This window comes from Trachypithecus francoisi, unplaced genomic scaffold (genome assembly GCF_009764315.1).
Source record: "Trachypithecus francoisi isolate TF-2019V2 unplaced genomic scaffold, Tfra_2.0 Lachesis_group21, whole genome shotgun sequence".
NCBI lineage: Eukaryota > Metazoa > Chordata > Mammalia > Primates > Cercopithecidae > Trachypithecus > Trachypithecus francoisi.
The window spans coordinates 37,671,350-37,691,883 of NW_022681467.1; the positions used below are offsets into that span (position 1 = coordinate 37,671,350).

The 20,534-nt window shown below is 44.5% G+C and overlaps 1 protein-coding gene across 6 annotated transcripts in view; it reads right to left on the minus strand.

Annotated features, from left to right (window-relative positions):
* Window positions 1-958: 958 nt before the first annotated feature.
* Window positions 959-20,534, minus strand: part of LOC117068784 (receptor-type tyrosine-protein phosphatase T) — a 123,413-nt gene continuing 103,837 nt past the window's right edge. For 4 of the 6 annotated variants that reach the window (XM_033186435.1, XM_033186436.1, XM_033186440.1 and 1 more), the window contains 2 exons: window positions 18,846-18,981; window positions 17,023-17,897 (listed from right to left, as the gene is read on the minus strand). In XM_033186435.1, the coding sequence (XP_033042326.1) occupies window positions 17,844-17,897; window positions 18,846-18,981 (190 nt within the window). In that variant the 3' untranslated portion in view covers window positions 17,023-17,843. Of the gene's footprint in view, window positions 1,396-9,679; window positions 12,554-13,811; window positions 13,883-17,022; window positions 17,898-18,845; window positions 18,982-20,534 lie in introns of those variants that run through there. The other 2 variants (XM_033186438.1, XM_033186437.1) reach the window with 2 other exon arrangements.

The following is a 20,534-nucleotide window of genomic DNA, read 5'->3' on the forward strand; positions in this document are numbered from 1 at the left end:
GCCTCAGCCTCCCGAGTAGCTGGGACTACAGGCGCCCGCCATGTCGCCCGGCTAGTTTTTTGTATTTTTTAGTAGAGACGGGGTTTCACCGTGTTCGCCAGGATGGTCTCGAACTCCTGACCTCGTGATCCGCCCGTCTCGGCCTCCCAAAGTGCTGGGATTACAGGCTTGAGCCACCGTGCCCGGCCACTTCAGGTCTTAAACATTGACAATGTATATACTGGATATACTAAAATGCACTGAATTGAAAAAACTTTACTTTGGTGATTTGTAAGAGAGGAGTTTTCCTTGTCATTTTCTTTTGCTTTGATCAGGAGATACTAGAAAATATCAAACCAGCTTTATCCAAACTATATATTGACAAATATGAGACTTATCTTCCAGTTTCTGGTGTGATAAGGAATCTCTAAGAATTGATCAGAATGCATCGCTTCATCCGTACTATGTGGCTTTAATTATTGTAGCACTCTTGAAAATTGTTCGGTTATTCTTGTATGTTTATGTTTTTCACATTAACTTTAAAATGATGTTTTCCAGTTACTTACTAAAAGACTCATATTGATTTTGTTGAAGCTACAGTAAACTTATTCTTTTAGTTTGTAGTAGAATTGGCAAGTTAACTATAGTGATTGTGACTGTCTGCTGAATCTCTTAGTTTATTCCTGTCATTTTTTAGGTCTCAAGATAGAGTTCTATAGCTTTCTTTATGTGGGTCCTGCACATTTCTTAAGTTTATTCCTAGGCTTCCTATATTTTATGCTGCTATTGTGAGTGTAATTTTTCTTTCTCGTTATGTTTTCTAATATATAATTGATACTATACTAATGAATGAATTCATTAGTTCTACAAATATGAATAGAGAAGTTATTTATTTTGCATACTTATTTTATAACCTGTGCCTTTATTGAATTTTCTTATCAGTCTTAATAGTTTTTAGCATTACTAGACATATGCCAAAGATGGTATTAACTTTGGGCCTTCATTTATAAAAGTAATTGTGGTGGTCTTAAAACATGTGCAAATCTTTAATACTGCTTTTATAAAAAGAACAAGTCTGTGTCCTCTTCTCTTGAATCACTGCTGACCTCAGTGAATCCTTTGTAACCTATAGAATCTAACAGAAGTGATGAGATGTAACTTCAGAGGTTAGGTGGGAAAAGGTTACTTAGTTTTCATCAGGATCTCTTGGGACACTCACTGTGGGTGAAGGTATGGGCTGTGTAATTAGTCTAACTACTCTGGGCTGTCTATGCTGAAGAGGCCACATGAAAGCACTTTAATTGACAGCTCCACTGAATCTCCCAGCCAACAGCCAGCGTCAACAGCAGCCATATATGTGAGTTGTCCTGGACATCCAGTCCAGTCAAGGCTTAAAGATGTCTGTAGTCCTGACATCTGTAACGACATGAAAGACCCTTCTCAAGAGCTGCGAAACTGAACCCTTTCAGAATTCCTGACCCATAAAATTATGAAAAAATAAAATATACCTGTTTTGGGATAATTGGCTACACAGCAATGGTAACTGTAACAATGATCTCTTAGTTATTGATTAATAGTGCTAGCTGCATTGGCATCATCCAAAAATGCTAAATTATAGCAAGGATGTAGACATCCATGGCTTTAACAGAAATACACTTAGATTTTCTCTGTTATTTAACATGCTTGCTGTTGATACCATGCATTTTGTAGTAATAAACAACTCCCAAAGCTTAGCGGCTAAGAACCACAAAGGTTTATTTCTCTTTGTATTAAAATTGGGAGTCCAGTAACTCCCAAGAGTAACTATACTCCATGTGGTGGTTCAGTGATCCAGGCTGAGGGAATCTCCCCCATCCTATGGCTGCACCATCTACAATGCAGGACGTCCTTAATAGATGAATCAAGGAAAGAAAATACTAGAGAGTGTCTCAACAGTCATTAAATACTTTGGTATAAAACTGATACATTATCAGTTCTGCTTATGCTTATTGGTCAAGACTTGTCACATGACTCCAGCTAATTACAAGGAGGGTGAGAGGCGTAATTTTCCTTTATGCCTAGGAGTAGAGAAGTGAATACTGGTGAACTCTAGTAATATCTATCCTTAATAATTTTAACTTCTTAGGCTAACAAAGTATCCTGCAATTAATAGTTTATTGAATCTATCATATTTCATCAGGAATTGATATTAAATTTTGTCAAATGTTTTTTAAGTATTTATTAAGATGATTATATGTCTTTTTACTGCTAGACTTCCTCATATTTAAGTATTTTTGAATTCTTGGCACATAGGCAACTTGGACACGGTATATTATTATTGTTATTATTATTATTTTTTTTGAGATAGAGTTTCGCTCTTGTTGCCCAGGCTGAAGTGCAATGGTGCAATCTCAGCTCACTGTAACCTCCGCTTCCTGGGTTCAAGCGATTCTCCTGCCTTAGTCTCCTGAGTAGCTGGGATTACAGGCACGTGCTACCATGCCGGCTAATAGTTTTTGGATTTTTAATGGAGACAGGGTTTTACCATGTTGACCAGGCTGGTTTCTAACTCCTGACCTCAGGTAATCTGCCTACCTCAGCCTCCCAAAGTGCTGGGATTACAGACATGAGCCACTGTGCCCGGCCGGTATATTACTTTTTAAGAGGCTATGGGGGTCATTAATGATTTTAATGTAATCACTAAAATGTAGTAAAAATCTAGACTGGGCGTGGTGGCTCAAGCCTGTAATCCCAGCACTTTGGGAGGCCGAGACAGGCAGATCACGAGGTCAGGAGATCGAGACCATCCTGGCTAACACGGTGAAACCCCGTCTCTACTAAAACATACAAAAAACTAGCCGGGCGAGGTGGCGGGCGCCTGTAGTCCCAGCTACTCGGGAGGCTGAGGCAGGAGAATGGCGTAAACCCGGGAGGCGGAGCTTGGAGTGAGCTGAGATCCAGCCACTGCGGTCCAGCCTGGGCCACAGAGCGAGACTCCGTCTCAAAAAAAAAAAAAAAAAAGAAGTAGTAAAAATCTTCACATTTATGTGGCTGGTTTAGAGGTTGTAGGGTTTTTTTGGTGTGTGTCCTCTGTCAAATTTGGTATCTGTGCTATTTCTTTATAATCATAATATGAATTAAGAAGCTTTCTTTTATTTGCATTGTTTTGGAATAGTACAGACTGCATAATAATGACTTTTTTATTTGAAAGTTTGATCCAGTTCACCCATGAAACTACCTGCTCTTGTATCTTTCAGAGATGAATCAACGACAAAACTTTTTTCTCTGATAACAGGTCAACTTGGGTTTTCTATTTCTTGAGCCAATTTTGATAATATACATTTTCAAAACTACCCCCGTTGGTCAAGATTTTAAAATTTACTAGCCATGGTTGTTTATAATATCCTTTTAGAATTATGTACAATTTCTATATTCACTATTATATCCCCTTTCTGTCTCCTAATTTTGGTTGTGTTTTCTATTAGACTTCTCAGCAATTTGTTTTGTTGGATACAACAAAAAATTTCTTGTATTTAGAAAATCTAGTGTTTTTCTGCCTCTGTGGAGATTCGTTGTAAAATGTCTTTCTTTTTTTTTGGCAGAGACCTGATTTCATAGGCAGGCACATTCTCTCATTCCTAAAAGTGAACCTCTGCTTTTGAACTCCTGCATCTTTTCATGTGTCTGGTGATGTTTTCCTGTTTGTTCACCCTTACAAGCGAAAGTGTGAGCTTGCTCAGAGCTGGGGTCGGGCTGCCAGAGGGGCATCGTGGAGGGGCCAGAAAAGGGAAGGGATAGTTAAGATGTGCTGTTATTTTTCTCTGGCAGGCCAGAAATTTGACAGCCTGTGAGGGCAGAGAGCTTAGGCAGAACTGGTACAGGGAGCTCTAGTACAAAGAGCTTCATCAACCCTGGGAGAAGTTTGTATCGGCATTTAGTGTTGGCTGGAACGCACGCCCCCATCTCTTTTCCTGGCACAATTTTCTCCATTAGGAGCTAGCTGCCTACATGGTTTGTCAGGAGCCATGTTCTGCCAAGGATAGACTGGGCGTAAGCATTGCTGCAGGCTGCTTACTCTGCATGCATGGATCCCAGATCCAGCTACTCCTCCACCCCACTGGCCAACCACCCCCTTGCTTTTGCACCCTATGCTAGGGCTGTCAATGGGATTTTAGTAAAACAGGACCCCTTACCATCCTTCTTGCTGTCTATTGGGCAGGCTTACCAAGTATTTTCAACAAAAATATGAGATGGCAGGACTCAGGACTCCTGTTCCCAAATCTGAGCAGGAAATTAACATCTTGACACATAGGATGAGCTTAGGACATGAGCAGAACCTCTCCCCTGAGTCATTTTACATCAAGTCCGTTTTTTATCCCTAGATCAAAAGCCTCTTTGGACATCTGGCAGCCCTCTGTGGGTGTTGGCAGAATCCCATCTCAGATTAACAGCTGGATGGTAGGATATTGTGCATAGCTGAAGCCCAGTTTCCCAGCTAGTGTTCCCCTGAAAGCAAAACCTTAAACGAAATTTTATTTGGAAATATGATTCCAGGAAGCAATGAGAATAGGGGTTGTAAGTCAGGGAAGGAGTGAGAAAGAGGTATTACAAGATGTATTGTAGAGTTGGCTACTCTTACAGGGTCTGTTTGGTTGTTCTGGGACCATTTGAAAAGCCACATGAAATACACTTAAGAACTGCCTTCAGATGAAAGAAAGGAGGAAGCATTTGTTCACAGCCTCCAGGCTCCTATCAGTCAAAGATTTCATTGTTAACTTCCCCGCATCTCTGGGTAGCACACTCACAAGTGCTAAGTGGGTTCCTGTGGGCATCTCAGAGAGTAGTACCAGAAATTGTGGCACAGGAAACAAGAGCTGCAGAGCCTGTCTGAGGAAAGACACCATGGACGTCCCCTATATGCAATCTGAAGAAGCATGCTTGCAAATTGTCCCCAGGGCCATGGATGACATAAGAGGTTAGGCTGAGACTATTTGAAGTGCTACACAAGAGGCATCTGTTTTATTTGTATGCATTCAACCAACAAGGTGCTCTTACCACTCCCTTCCTGTCTCTGGGGTGCTGCAAATGGATCTGGGGGTGGCATGAAAAGCTAAAATCCTCAGCATATATTTCTTCAAGATTCTCTCTGCTGTTCTCCTGCCCATAGAAGTTTTTCTTAATGTCATTTCATCTCCCAGGAGATAGAAATGGACGATTGACCAATTTTCTGAGTGAGTACAGACCATCTGGAGCAGGCACCTGGGAGGGATGAGCCACTTTATCTTCTTTGAGGCTTCTTTGCATCTTTTAGGCAGCAAAACATGATTCAGCATCAACCACTGATTATGATTCTTATTTCAGCTTCTTGTGTCTTGTAATCAGAGGAAATTCCTCTTGGATTCACACAATAGCTTGGCTGCCAGGTGTGCTCACATGTTTCCAGCTTTGACTACATATTTGTAGGTATTTTAAAGGAAAGTGGAGTGGGATGGAGTCAGTCCTCATTGTAACCTGGAATGGGGGTTTACTTCTTGACCTTGCCATGCCTCACCTTAATAGAGAAACAGATTCATCTTCTGTCTCAGCTCATGTATCTGTTAGGCTCCTTATCATTCAAAAGGAAATACTAATTCTCTTTCTGGCTCAGCTGGCTCTTAAACTCGGGCTCCAAATTCAACCAGCAACTCAGAAGAGCTATTTCAGTGGTTCTGGGCTAAAAGCCTCCAGCTCGTGGGTACTCAGAGAGGAGAGAAAACTTGTTTATATAATACTTAAGATTCTGAAAACCTACACCTGGCTTAGGTCTGACTTGCAGAGAGCCGTGTAGCTGGGCCCCTTCATTTTGGTCCTTCAGTGAGCTTTCACTGAATTGTTCTACGGCGTGAGGCCATGAGTCTTCAGGGAGAGGAATCCATTGTGTCAGTGAAGGATGTTGTTGAAGCCATTATTTATTAAGGGGACTCATGAAAAAAATTTCTTCTAAGCTCTATAGCAGGAATGTTTTTTATTTATTCTGAGCAAGGGATTATTTTTCCCTTTTGGACATTGACTAATTGATTGTGTTCCCTTTTTGTGGGAAATGGGCAGTGCTGCTTTTTCAAACCTCTTGATCCAGGTATATGGTAGGTCTTGGGGTATGACCCTGTTCCTGGCATCATCTGATCTGTTCTGCCTGGATTTTCTTATGTTCTTCTCACCTCTTCTTTTTATATAATTGGCCTTTCTAGGTATCAAAGTAATATAACATTTATAAAATATAGAAAATTATAAAGAACAAAAATTACTTGTGTTCCCTATGATGAAAGATAACCACTGTTAATATACAGGTATAGTTTTTCATACATTTATATATTCAATTTATTTTCTCTTTTTTTTTTTTTTTTTTTTTGAGACGGAGTCTCGCTCTGTCACCCAGGCTGAAGTGCAGTGGCGCGATCTCGGCTCACTGCAAGCTCCGCCTCCCGGGTTTACGCCATTCTCCTGCCTCAGCCTCCCGAGTAGCTGGGACTACAGGCGCCCGCCATCTCGCCCGGCTAGTTTTTTGTATTTTTTGTATTTTTTTTTTTTTAATAGAGACGGGGTTTCACCGTGTAGGCCAGGATGGTCTCGATCTCCTGACCTCGTGATCCACCCGTCTCGGCCTCCCAAAGTGCTGGGATTACAGGCTTGAGCCACCGCGCCCGGCCTCAATTTATTTTCTCTATGCATCTGTACTTCTCTGTATATTTCTCTATTCCTGTACTCCAAATGTCCTTGAATAACTAGTTAAATTTTGTTCCAATGCCTTTTCAATCGACTGGGAAAACTGATGCCCTCCTCAGTTTATGTTAATTTCCAGGGGGTTATAATCCCATGCTCTTCTCTGTCTCCAGTTGTTCAGTTTGTGAGTATCATCTCCCTGTGGGTGCCATGTCTCTACTGCATGTCAATGATGAGTCCAGGCTCAGTCCTTGCATTAAATTTCAAGAGAAAGCCACTCAGGCCAAGCTTTGTTGAATCTCATTGCATATCCTAAAGATTAAGTGGTCAAAAAATTTCTGAAATTAACTAGTGTGGTTTCTTTCTCTTATCTCACCAGCTGCTTCTGCTTCTATTCCTGTTCTTTTCTTCTTGCCACCCGCAAACCCTGTCAGAGGGAATCAAATCCCTCTTCTTGCCTTCTGCATGGTATGTTGTTGACCTCATCCCATATCTCCAGGAATCTGAGGGCTTCTGGGTCCCCTGGAGTTCTGACGGAACACTTGAGCCTTTGGAATTAAAGGAAGATCTTAAATCAAACCAGAACTACCAATCAAGGTGCTCCTAGGTCTGACATGGGCTCACACTGCAGGTCTAGCCACACAGGAAGGCCAGGCTAGGACCCACCTGGACAGCCAACAGACTTATAAAGAGAGCTGTGCCACTATTATCAGTCTCTCTCCAGGATGGCAGCACATAGGGTGGGATGTCCCTCACAGATAACCTTGATCCTTAGTATCACTGTGAGAACACAGGACTTGAAGCACCCAAAATAGCTTAGCTTCAAGTTCAGGGGTACTATGGGGGTGTCAAGGAAGATAAGGGATATTTATTTAAGCATATTTCCATGGAAATATGACAACTGTATGCTGTTAAGTGAGAAGAAGCAGGTCTCAGAGTATATATTGGTTGATATAGAAAATGTGTATGTTTATGCATAGAAAGGTCTGGAATGGCATAAAAATATTAACAGGTACCTTTGAGAAGTGGGAACTTTCACCTTTTGCCTTAAATAATTTTATATTGAGTCCTTTCAAGTGAGTATGTGCTACTTTTATCATAACACTTTAAAAGCAATGTCCATTTTGGGGAAAAATGATATGTCCTAAAGTATTTTTTTTTTAAGTAGGAGTTATTTAAGATTTTTTTCCTTCTTTCTAATTTTCTTTCTCCAGTGTCATATATTACATTTGTGGCCAAAGAGTAAATGTAGCAGGCAGACTAAGTGAGATTAATATGACCGAGGACAAGGTGACAAGATAACTAGCCGGCTAGACACCAGGTTCTCCACGTCGTACCCAAGCTGGGAAGCACATGTTCTCTAGACTCTGTGGCCTGGGAGGCCTGGTGAGCCATCTGAGTTCCTCAGGCAGAAGAGCTCTGCCAGGGTTCCCAAGGCTGCAAGAGAACAAGGTGAACCCTGTGCTCCACCCCCGCAGCTTGCGTTTCCAGCTCAGGCTTATATCTGGACACATACAAAGAATTTGGGAACCAGTAAATTCCAAGGAGTCAGGTTCTAGTTATTTCTTCTGCTCATCCAGAAGAAAATAGAGGACATACGCATCCAACTGAGAGGTTGGCAGCCTCATGTCCCAGTTTGAGCACTGGTTTGTCCCAGTTCCTTTTGGGCTCATATCTGTTCCCCTCTAATAACAACAGCATTAAAAATAGTGCTTGCCTAATTTTAGCATGTTTTACAATCACCTGGGGCACTTGCTGAACATGTAGATTCCTAGCTCCTATCCTGGACCTACTGAATCAGACTCGACTCTACATGTTGGGTAGTTTCCTTGGCGTAATGATGTAGGCGACCCATGGATTGCACTCTGAGATTATAGTGTTAAAGTGTGCATCAGGCACCACTGGCTTCATACCTAAGCTCAGCGTTTTTTTTTTTTTTTCTTTTGAGACAAGGCATCAGTCTGTTGCCCAGGGTGGACTACAGTGGCGCAGTCTCAGCTTGCTGCAGCCTCAACTTCCCAGGCTCAGGCGATCCACTCACCTCAGCCTCCTGAGTAACTGGGACTACAGGTGTGTGCCACCACGCCTGGCTAATTTGTTTGAACTTTTTGTAGAGATATGGTCCCATTATGTTGCCCAGGCTGGTCTTGAACTCATGGGCCTAACTAATCTCCCACTTTGGTCTTCCAAAGTGCTGAGATAACAGGTGTGAGCTGCTGTGCCTGGCCAACCTCAGCATTTTCTGGAAAATTGAGAAGAGGGGTCTATGTCAAGAAGTAGAATCCCTGCCTCTTGATTCTGAGTATTCCATGGGGATGTCCAAGGGGATGTTGCAGATATGATTCAAGCAAAGGCATGGTAAAATATATATGTGACTGGACTTTCTCTCATGCTCCTGCTATTATCATGAGGAGCATATGCACAGGCTACCTCGTTGGTGCCAGGAGGAGCATAAAGAAAATAAGGTGCAGGGATGTAACAGTTCACGTGCCCCAGCCAAGCCTTGCCTAGAATAGAGCCCTTAGCCAACACATGAATGAGCCTAGCTGAGATTAGCTGAGCTCAGCCTAGATCAGTTGAGTCTTAGGTGGCTGCTATCAAATAATATTTTTGTTTCAAGTTACTGAGTTTTGGGTGGTTTATTATGCAGCCATAGCTAGCTGATACATTTAGGCAACTTGTTAGCAATGCAGACCCTGAAATTGTGATTCTCTGGGCTTAGGAATTTGTATGTGTAACAAACTTCACAGTGATTCTGATGCCAGTGCTCTATGAACCACACCTGAGAAACACCACTTTACACCCAACCCTTTTACTAGCTCAATGTGCAGTCATGGAAAATCCCCTGATATTTCTGAGCCTCAACTTTTTCATCTGCAAAGAGGGAATAATACGTATTTCCTGTGATGTAAGGATTAACTTAAATATAAAGAAACCTAGCTGATAATATTTTTTTTTCTCCTCCTCCTTCAGCTTGTCCCCACCTCATCCCTACCCAACCTCAGGAAGACACCAGTACGAATATCTTAGGAAAACATGAATCTCAGGGTCACAGCTTTATTGTATAGATTTTTTAACACAGCCATATTACAAACATTGTCAGGAACATTTACAAGAATAAATAAGATGGACTTGCAGGTGTAAAAAGATTACACTTCACTGTAATGTACAGTCAAAAAATATATCTGATATTCATTGACCTGACATTATTTACCTTCTGCTTTTTTAAGCTAGAATTGAAAAGAAAAAAACAAAACATTGACAGCACAGTGCTGGCTTTTTTAAAAAGTTGATTTATTTTGTTTTCTCTTCTCATACGTGCTTTATCTATCAAACACCCAAACTGTACAAGTGCAGGCCATTGGGATTCATGGAGGAGGCTGCAAACAATGTGGAGACTTTGGTCTCATGCAATATCGTATGCCCAGTGGATGTGAAGATGTCAGCCTCCCTGGAGTTGAGCGGGAACCTTGGGATAGCCTGTGAGGGTGTTCAGAAGCCAAGGCAATGGTAGAGGCCACAACTCTTTATCTTTGATTGGCTAGTAGAATGTAGGGTGAAAAGTGCTTTTGAGTCTGATTACTAATGTGGGTTAACCTGGATTTACATGGGCTAGCTCAGGATCCACCTGGTGATGAAATGTGTGCACTGGAAATGATTATAATCATGTGTAAATTGAGTTACTATGCTTTTGCTTTTGCAATCTGCTCCAACAGGCCTTGAATAGGGAGTGGGGTAGAAATAACCTCTGGAGATAATGTATATGGCAAGCAAAGCCCTGGTCTGTGTCCTGCTTGGACCTTCACTGGTTCTAGCTGTCACTCATGGCCCCGTTGGTCAGTGGGTCTGAGTTATGGCTGCTCTCATCAGAGATCTACGTGGGTATTGGGTCTATGGCAAAGCGGCTGTTCCCTATGATTTGCTGTTTGGTGATAACCAGAATGGATCAGCCCAGTATATGCAGCCACAACAGCATGTTGGCCTGCTCAGTGAGGAGACTTGGACGGGGGAGCAGGGGGCTTCAACCTGTACAGACCAAACACACTCTACTTGGATTTGTGCTCTACAGGTATGAATGAGTTCATATGTGATCCCAGCTCCACAAGATCTCACCCATCTAGAATGGAAGTGACCTGAAATCCATTTCAGCAATGCTCCTCTTCCCTTTAAAGAGACACCTGGCATTTTTTAGACAGCTGCCGAGATGGGCAGCTTATCCTCTCTGGCAGACAGCAGGTCTTCCTTACAGCTATTAAGTTTCACTCATGGTTCCTAATTATACTCAGAGGGGTGACCTGGGTCTAGCAAACTGTGCTTGACTTCATCCAAGAATCTGCAAACCTATGGAGTATATGGACACCATATTCTGCCTGACGCCTCAGAAGCCTGATTTTACGTGGAATGACACCACTCTGCCCTCTGAGCCTCCAGACTGCCCTGGGGGCTTTGACCCAAAGAACACCTGACATTATTCATCTTCCATGGGAGATACAGGGACAGAGTGGGCACTGAGAGTTCATTGGACCATCATAGAGAGAGTCCACTGATTTGCATTCATAAGCCCAAAGGCACTGAAGTAATTGTACAGAGACTCAACTTTGTAATTTTGGCGGGTTACTTCCTATGACCCTTTCTCCTCTACATCCAAGAGTCCTGCTCACTAAGGAACCATGAACTACATTAATTACCCTGAGCTCCAGGCTTTTATACTGATACTTTTCTATCCAATACTTCAAGGCCACCAGACACTCATTCTCTGAACATTCCAATCAAGGATCAGAGTCCACATCCCACCACCCACAGCAGTTCTCAGATACAGAAGGAAGACCCATAACAATCCAGCCCCTAAAACTCTTCCCAACAGATTCTCTTTCATCCTGAGCCCTTTTACTTCCCTTGTATCTGCCCCAGTGGACCACCACTGAGCTCTTAGATAGGTGGGATGCTAGGTTTGGAGGCTACCATTGTGAGTGCTGATGCCTCCTTTTAGAGACCTAACATTCATGGGTGGATTTCAGTTGGTGAATGTAGCCCCTTTGATGACCTTTTCCCATCTTTTCTCGAGGTGGGATGCAAAAGACTGGCTTGATCTCTACAAGACAACTGTATAGTCAGTGCCATGCAAAAGCCCATCCCTGGTTACTAAAAATCTAGAAGAGTCTGCTCATGTGCACAAATATGGCTTAGATGTCTTTCCTGTGCTTCTGTGGATCAGATCCATGATCCTGAAAAATGTGTCAGAAGAAACTGGAGCTAGAACAGCTCCCCCCACGTTCCACCACTAACCTCTCTCCCTGTTGTTCAGACAGTCTATGACCTCAAAGGCAGATCCCTGCAAGAGGAAGCCAAGGTCTTGCATTCTATCACTTCTAGACATGTGTACATGGAAAACCTCCAACAGGGAGCCCTTGCATGGGAGGAGTGACCAAATCTGAATATCAGCTTGTCTCTTCTAGTTGGATTTACTTTTCCTATTTCCTTGTTTTACTTGGCTGTGATTCAAAGCTGGTCATAGAGTGAGAAGGAGCTCACACTGTTAAGTAATGAGGAAGGCAAGTCATGGATTTGAGATGACATGACTATCCATGTTTATGTTTTTTTTCTTCTACCCTCCAGTTGGGTTGACCATTTTTTTCCCCTGGGGATCCTGGTCCAGCACTACCTGTTGACATGACTTAGGACCAGCATCCTGTTCATGCTTCCTCTTGGGCTCACCCATGTCTTCCATAGTGTTACTCCTGATTTAGCTTGGTGCTGATGACCTGTTTACCCAGCCCAGCAGTGGCCAGCTGCAGCCTAAGGAAGGGTGGCTTTCTTCATTCTGTCCTGAGGCAGTGAGGTACCAGGGAATTACCATTTCCTTCAGTGTCTCTGGATCTGGGTAGGGTAGTCACTCCTGCAGAGATAACAGGATAAGGGCCTGGCTGCTATTCCCTGGGCCTCACTTCTATTGTGTAGAGCAGTCTTACTGGACTGACACCTCTATGTACTCTTAAGGGGTTCCCACCAGCACCAAGGGAATGTAGATCCTGTTGAGGACATACAGCAAGAGCTAGTGTGGCAATGGGGAGTGGAAGATGAATGAACATGATGGGTCAGAGGGAAATTCATCATCTTTTGCCCCAGACACTGAGATTTGCCTTTGCTCCAACTGGCTCTGGCAAGCTGTTACCCATCCTTTGTCCAGCTCTGTCACAGAAGTGACCACTTTGCTAAATAAGTCATCTGCATCCTTGGTTCTGAGTATTCATTGGGTTCCAGTTTCCTGGCCTTGCCTTCCTGTTTTCCTGCCTAAAGTGCTCCGAATCTACCCCTTCTAATGTTGATGAGGGTCCTCTTTTCATGTATGTTTTTACACTAATTGGTTGGCCCAACACTCTATGGCCAAGAAATGGCAGGGCTGGGATTCAAACTAAAGACTGAGCTCTGTCTACCACAACTCCATGCCTTACCCAGGAATTAATTGTGCCACAGTAATCTCGGTTTCCTAATAGTGCTCCCTCCAAGGTGCTATGTGCTGTAGGCGACCAGTAAGTATATGTGGCCAGGGTAAAGCGAGGAGCCTTCCAGACCCCAGCTGCTCATGAAGTGTGTCCTCAGACTTGCCCACATTAGCAACCATGTGACTCTACTTGGACAACAGGCACCACTTTCCAGCCTAGCATTCAGGAATCTGCTGAGTACAGCCGTGTCCAGCCTCTCCTTTCCTTTTAGGGTTTTGTGGGCTCATCCTTCTCCACGCCAGATGAGCAAATCCTCATCATTCTAGTGTGAGTCAATGGGTTCCTTCCAGCACCCAACTGGAAGATACCTTAGTTGAGGTCCACTCAGGAACAGTGAGGTCAGAGCATCTGCACACCAAAGGAGCTGCCTAGGAGAAGGTCATTTGGTCTTGATCTTGCCTGTAATTGGCTCTGGGAGGCAGCAGGGTCACTGCTCCTACAGTCAATTCTAGGGTCAAGCTCAAGACCAGCTGACCCAGGGTCCATCATAGTGAGGTGAACAGAACAGAACAACATGAGGAACAGCACATTTTTTTTGAAATATTCATACAGTCATATTAAAACCAACCAGGCTAAATCAGAAAGTGGAATGCAAATTTTGCATGAATTGTTAAAGTAAAACATGAGACTATGAAGGAATTTTAAGCTTACTGTTGTTTGCTTTGAGCTGTATCCACTGAGATAGCTGTTCCACTCTAGTCTCTTCTGTTATGGATAACCTCCTGGGAAAAATGTGAGATACAATGGTGGAAAAATAGTCTCTGTAGTGAGAAAAAACCAGTTTAAATCCTGGTTCTTTCACTCACTATCTATGGAACTGTGGGCAAGTGATTTCTCCCCTAGGAGCCTTACTTTCCTCATCAGTAAAATGGTGACAATCACAAACCCTCCTTTAGAATGTTGGAAGAATTTAATGAGCTCACACATTACAGTCCCCAGCATAGGGTCTGTTGGTTCCTTTGCAGGCGACACCCACAGAGAGGGCCAGCACTAAAAGCAAGCTGTCCCTTTCCATTCCCACGAAGGCCTACTGTGGCCTTCTAGAGACCCAGGGGCCCCTGGTTGGCCCAGATTCTTCACCCTAGAAAGGATGCAATGTTGGAGTGCAGCTAAGATACATCCTGTAGCTATCTAGGCCATAAACACACACAAGTGGAGAAAGTTCCTGGGCTTCTCATTACTTCCTTGCATCTTCTCCAAACGGGGTTCACATCTATGAGGTAAGAGCTCCTGTTGTAAAGACTCAGAGAGCACTAATAATATTTTCCTCTGCTCACGACAGGCTGAGCTCACCCTGTAAATGGGGTGGGGTGGGGAGATCCCCTGGGGGAGGTGGTGTTGACTCCAGAGATTTCCTGGGTAAAGGAAAATGTTCAAATTCCTGGGCACCGGTGCCCCATCTCATCCAAGCCTTGCCACATCCTTGTCCCATGGGATCTTAGGAAGTCATCCCCATCTGTGAGCCTCATTTCTTCCTGTGTGCACTGGCTTAAGACCTATTCACTGCCCTGCTTTCTTTGGAGAATGGTTGGGTTGTGGGAAAACAAGGGGATGAGCTGGGGGAATCATCACTGGTCCTTGCTGGGTTACCCCACCATGGCCTGATATATATATATATATATATATTTTTTTTTTTTACAAGTTTTTTTCTTCTTGAAGTCACACTTTAAATTCCTACCATTTAAAATGATAGAAACTGCTGTCATGTTTATCTGCCAGCTATTACATCCCTTCCTGAGCAGAAAAGAAATCTTAGAATTTGTGTTAAATAGCTCTCCCTCCACCCTCATCCTGTCTGGATGTACCAAGATCTGAGAAAATAGCCTACAGCAGGTGGATTTGCCACGCTCTAGGCTCCTTGCAGGCTGGGGAAGGCCAGCTGGGGCAGTGGGCTGGAGCCAAGGGAGGCCAGCAGGCCCAGTGTGGGTGGGTCCCCGGGGTCTGCTGAAATACACCTGGAGAGAGGCTCATCAAAGGAAAAGAGCAAGTTCATCGTGGGGTTCCTTTGCTTGCCTTTGCTTTGAGTCACTTCCTTTTGAACCTCTAAAGTGACAGCCCTTCCTTGATCAAGTCTGGTGTCCCTGGACTTCTAGACAACTCCAGAGCCCATGCCAATGGAAGCCACTTTTGTGGGCTCCTTTCATGTTCCATCCTCATGGGCCTGGAGATCTGGGTTGGTGACCCTGCTCCGTGGTAAAGCAGAGACCCTGGGTTTCTCATAGAATCCGAGTCTCATGATCCACTGCATATTTAGTTCCAGCAACAAAACAGTGAGCAGACAGACAAAGAGATGTGATATTAAAAAGTACACACTTAAGGGAATGTTTTCACAGTGTCTGATGAAAGTAAAAGAGGCAGTCCCATTGGTCAGAGGGAGTCTTTGCCAACACGAAGCTGAGTACATCTCTCTAAAGCTCCATGGACTCCTTGTTGCCAATAGGACAAAGTCTGCACTCGCGATGGGCATCTCTCTCCTGGACCCTGGCTCCTCCCTGCTGCTCCGCCTGTTGTGCTGTGCTCGCACTGGGCTGGCCTCCCCTAGACTGCTCCTCCCAATGCCTTTTCACATTTCTTTGCCATTGCACATACGGATACCTTTGCCTGAGTTTCCTTTTTTTCCTTTTTCTACCTGTTAAGACCCAGCAGGAACGGATGTCCTCTTCTCCAGGAAGCCCTAGGCCAAAGAGACTTTCTTGCTCCTAGGCTCATGGAACACTCATCCACTCCACACTACTGCACCGTGGTTCAATTTCCCCAGCATACAGTGGGCTCTTGAGGGCCAAAGCTGTGCCTTCTTGAGTTCTCTGCCCCTCATGCCCTGTCTGGGGCTAGACCAGCCTTCAAGATGGAGCTTCCTTGGTCCCAGCCCACCTGAGGCTGTCAGATACTGGGCCTAAGCACTGGCTAGAGATCAAGATCGAGAGTGTCCCTGGCTGGTCCCTTCATAGCCTGAGGGAACAGGGAATTGTTTTTACTGACTAAGAAATTAGATGAGACTGGCTTTCCTGGGGAGCTGGGAATGTGTTACTAAAATATATATGAAATTCTGGGCTTCCCAGAAGAACTGGCATCAGGAAGAAAGTACTAAATTTCCATTTGTAGAGGAGTTCTCTGCTCAGAAGTTTCTGGCCTTATTTTCCCTCCATAAAATAATTGCTTGACTTAGAGAACATGAGAAAAACAGCACAGAGAAGTCTCATTGCCATTACCTACCCCTTTGGAACCCAGGATTTCATCACTGAGGAAGGTGCCTGGGTTTCCTCATTGGAGGAGATGATCAAATGGGGATGATAACAAGCCAGTATCTCTCTCCTGGGGGTTCTAAGGACTGAGTGGAATGTCCTGTGGAAAGTGCCAAGCATGATCCCTGGCCTACAGTAGAGACTTAGCAAATGTTGGTTCCTTCTCACTGACTCACACTTTGGACAAGACCCTAGATCTCCAGGCCTGATTCTCTTGACCTATTTTAAATCAAAGTATAATGGGCTCCACAATGGCCTTTTTCAAGGTGGCTGCTGGGTTTCTTTAGGAAGGAATTCAAATTTGGAGATCCAAATTATGCCCAAAGCTGGTGCTCTATCTGCCCCAGAAACCAAAGGGACCATCTTCAGGCTCACCCATTTCTCCCTTGCTCAGTGGCATGCTGTCCCAGGGTGGGAGCTTTTAAGGACATTGCCAGGAAAAAATAAAAGGCCCGAGAGATTTGTCTTAGAGGTACACACTCAAACTCCCCCGCCCCCTTCTTTTTGACATAAGAGACTAAGATTTCACACCCCTCAAAAGAAAGTTTCTTTTCACATACACTTTGGAAAATAATCAGATCTTGTTTGTCTCTTCCAAAGAAAGCTACCACCAAAGAGACACACGGGTTACATCCTACAGGTCAGCCTGAGCCCTGCCCCAGGGAGGTGGTCCCTTTTTACAAAGACGAGGAGCAGAGAAATTCCCTGCAGTTCTACCCTCTCCCACTGACCACACACAAAAGCAAAGAACACCTTTATCAAAGAGTGCTGTGGACACAGCTGGACGGCCAGTGAATGCTGGACAGTCAAGGCCCAGGCTGGGGAAGGGGTACAGAATGGTTGTGGGCCAAGCCCCATGCAGGTTAGGTGTGAGGATGGGGGCCTCTCTCGTGACCTAGGGAACATCGTAAGGTCACACTGGTCCAGACTGCAAATGTCTGGTGCCAGAGGCCCCTGAAGGAGATTGCAGGGGGCAGCAGAGCAGTGACCCCCAAGAGCCCCAATCTTTTCCATGACATGGAGGAGCAGAACACACATCTCCTCCACTCCCAAGGAGAAGGAAGGCAGGCGAGCTTCCCATTCCCCAGCAGCTGCACAGTTGGCTTGCCACGAGATCCACAAACTCAGAACAAAAGCAGGAGGTCTGGGAGCCAGAAATCCAAGGCCTTGCTTGTGGGTGCACTTCTGCTTGGGCCCGTGGCTGTGGCTGGTTAGGTTGAAAAGGAAGCCTGGGCCTTTTGGAGCAGCATCTCCTACAGCAACAGGAGACCCCTCAGAAGGTGCAGAGCCCCCCGTGGAACACAGGGCCACCAGTCTTCTCCTTGGAGTCAGGCAGGGTGCCACCACCTCGGAGCCCCTGAGCCCAGTTACTGCCATTCACACAAAAGGGGGCTTGGTCACAGCAGCCTCTGGACTCTGGCAGGTTCCCCCTCCCATTGAGCTAAAAGGAGCTTAAGTATTCCAGTGCCACCTCGTATACAAATTTATACTGTTCCTGAGAGGCGGAGAGGAGGAGAGGTAGAGAGGGAGAAGAGGAGACAAGAGAGATGAAAAAGGAAAGGGAAAATGCATTTAGTTTAGAGATACAGATTTTGGAGAAAACTTTATCTACATCCACATTATGTCAACTCAAAATTAACCATATCTGGACATCCTTCAAAATTCCTCTTGATGGCTGCTTCTACCCAAGCTTCCTCGAATGCCCAGCTGGCATCATTCCCTTTCTTTTTTACTGTTTTGTATAACAGTGCTTCTCAAACTGTAATGTGCATACAAGGCAGCCAGAAATCTTTTTAAAATGCACATTCTGATTCAGTAAATCTGGAGTGGGGCTCAAGATTCTGCATTTTGAACAAGCTCCCAGGTAATGATGCTGCTGCTGGTCTGTGACCCACGTGCTAATAGGGCCTCATTTTGACCAAGACCACACTTGGAGTAGGTTTAAAGACATATTAAAGCTCCTCGTGCATGGTGCAGTGGCCCAGCATGGTACCGGGTCTTACCATCTGGGGCTCGGCCCGCACACCCTCTTTGCCACACTTTCCTCCACAGTGCTCTCTACTGCAAATGCTCTCTATTGTAAAAATTAGCATAAATTAATTGGAATATAATTGGACAGAAGTGAAAGCATACTTCACATTCTACTAATCCAGAATCCTTTCCTTTAAGCCTGAATTAACGACACTGTCTTAAGGAATGGGCAGAAAGTGAAGCAAAGTAGGTGTACCAGGATTAATAATTGGATTTTCCTGCAAGAAAGAAAAGTTGGGGAGGTTGGAAGGGGAAGACACAGGGCAGACGACAGTGCATATCAAGGGCACAGACTGCAGGTATATAATCAGCAGCCAGCTGTTGAGTGATTTTACTATTTGATGTCATTTTCTCCAGGTCAAGGGAACTAGTCAGACCCTGGCTGTTGGAGAACAGTCCTTGGGATACTCACCAGGGTCTCCACCATGTTGGATTTGTTGTTACGCAGTGTTTTCACGATGTGGAACACGTCAATGATGTTTTGCTGCTGGATCATCTCACACACACTGCAGATGGCACAGAAGGTTCCACTACGGCCTCCCCCATTTCTAAACACAGAGCAAAGAGGTGAGCCATGTTCCTAGGTCCCTTCCAGGCACCTGATGATTCTAAAGCTACATCAGTAGGAACAGGGATCAGCTGCCTGGGCAGATACAAGGCAAGGCAATGGTGCAGGCTTTAGCCTGAGCCATGAGTTATGGTTTGACTCTGTGCCATTAACTTCCTTTGACCTTGGGCAAGTCACTTCCTCTGTCTGGGCCCCAAGTTCCTCACTCATATAATGAAGGGGTTGGACTAGATGACCTTTGAGAGTTCAATTAGCTTGATGTTTCTTGGTTCTATGAGCATGTTACAGTCACTCAGGGCACACTCACCCAAAAGCCAAGGGCAGGACAGTACTGTGTCTTTGTACATGTGACACCTGCATCCTTGCTGATGCTTGCATCCATGTCCAAAAGGATGCTGTGGGTCCACTTAAACATCCAGTAAAGACAATGAAAATTTCCAAGTGATTTTCCTACTAGTTCTTCCCATCCTGAACTAAGGACAGCAATACTGTGTTAGCCTAGGGTCAGCCAGCCCAAGCTTGGAGGTAGGAACTTGGAGGGAGGAACTGGGCCTGATAGGCTTTATCTTAAAATGATAGGTGTCTACTATACACCTTGGTTTAAGCAAGATGCTACTGATCTTGAGTCTAGGGATAGAAGGTTGGTGGCAGAGCTATGTCTGTTATTCCTTTCTGAAATTCCATAAGTCATCTTCATGGAAACACCCTTCAAACTCTTTACAGAGAGTCCCTGTAGGAATATGCCTGATTCAGAACTCCTGGGCGTGTTGCCAAGAACAACTAATGATTTCATGTAATGGTCTGTGTCTAAAGAACATCTGTACGGAAACTAAGGCACTCAGTCAATCTCCCAGATGTTTTATCTACAGGATACGCAGTGACCAGATGTTTCAAGTACAGAGAGTTGCTTTCCATTCCCTGACTGGTGCCTGGATTTCATAGTCTGTTATGGTGTCTGTGACTCTTGAGGAAACCAAGGTCCCTGTTGGTAGAAGAATATCCCTGTACCTTCCTTTGGTTCAAACTACTGGCCACCTTGCCTGGAAAGGACATAGATAAAAAGACACTACTGCAAAACAAAAACAAAAACAAAACAAAAACAGGCTAAAAAACAAACATGAAAGAAAGAGAGAGAGTAAGGTCTCCTGCGAAAGAAGGTTCTATTATTTCTGAAGCAAGAATAACAGTGTCCAAAGGGAAGAGGTGAGTAGGCACAGGGTCTCAGGGCCTGGTGGTCTGAGACCCTGAAAGATGGGTGCTAAGATAAGATCACCTGAATGTGTGGGAGGCATCTGGGCATCTGGAGGTAGCAGGGATTAGCTGGCAGGAAACCAGCTGCTAGTTTCTGGGATGTGGGCAGAGCCACCTGGGCTTGGCTGATGTCACCCATCAACCTGACTTGGGACACCACGTAGCATCTTCCTGAACTCTAGCCTGAGATTTGCTTCCTCTGGAAAGGAATATTTGCTGCAGGTGGTGGCCCTGAAGCTCTGTGTGTGCATCTCTATGCATCTGTATGTTTAACCTCCTTTA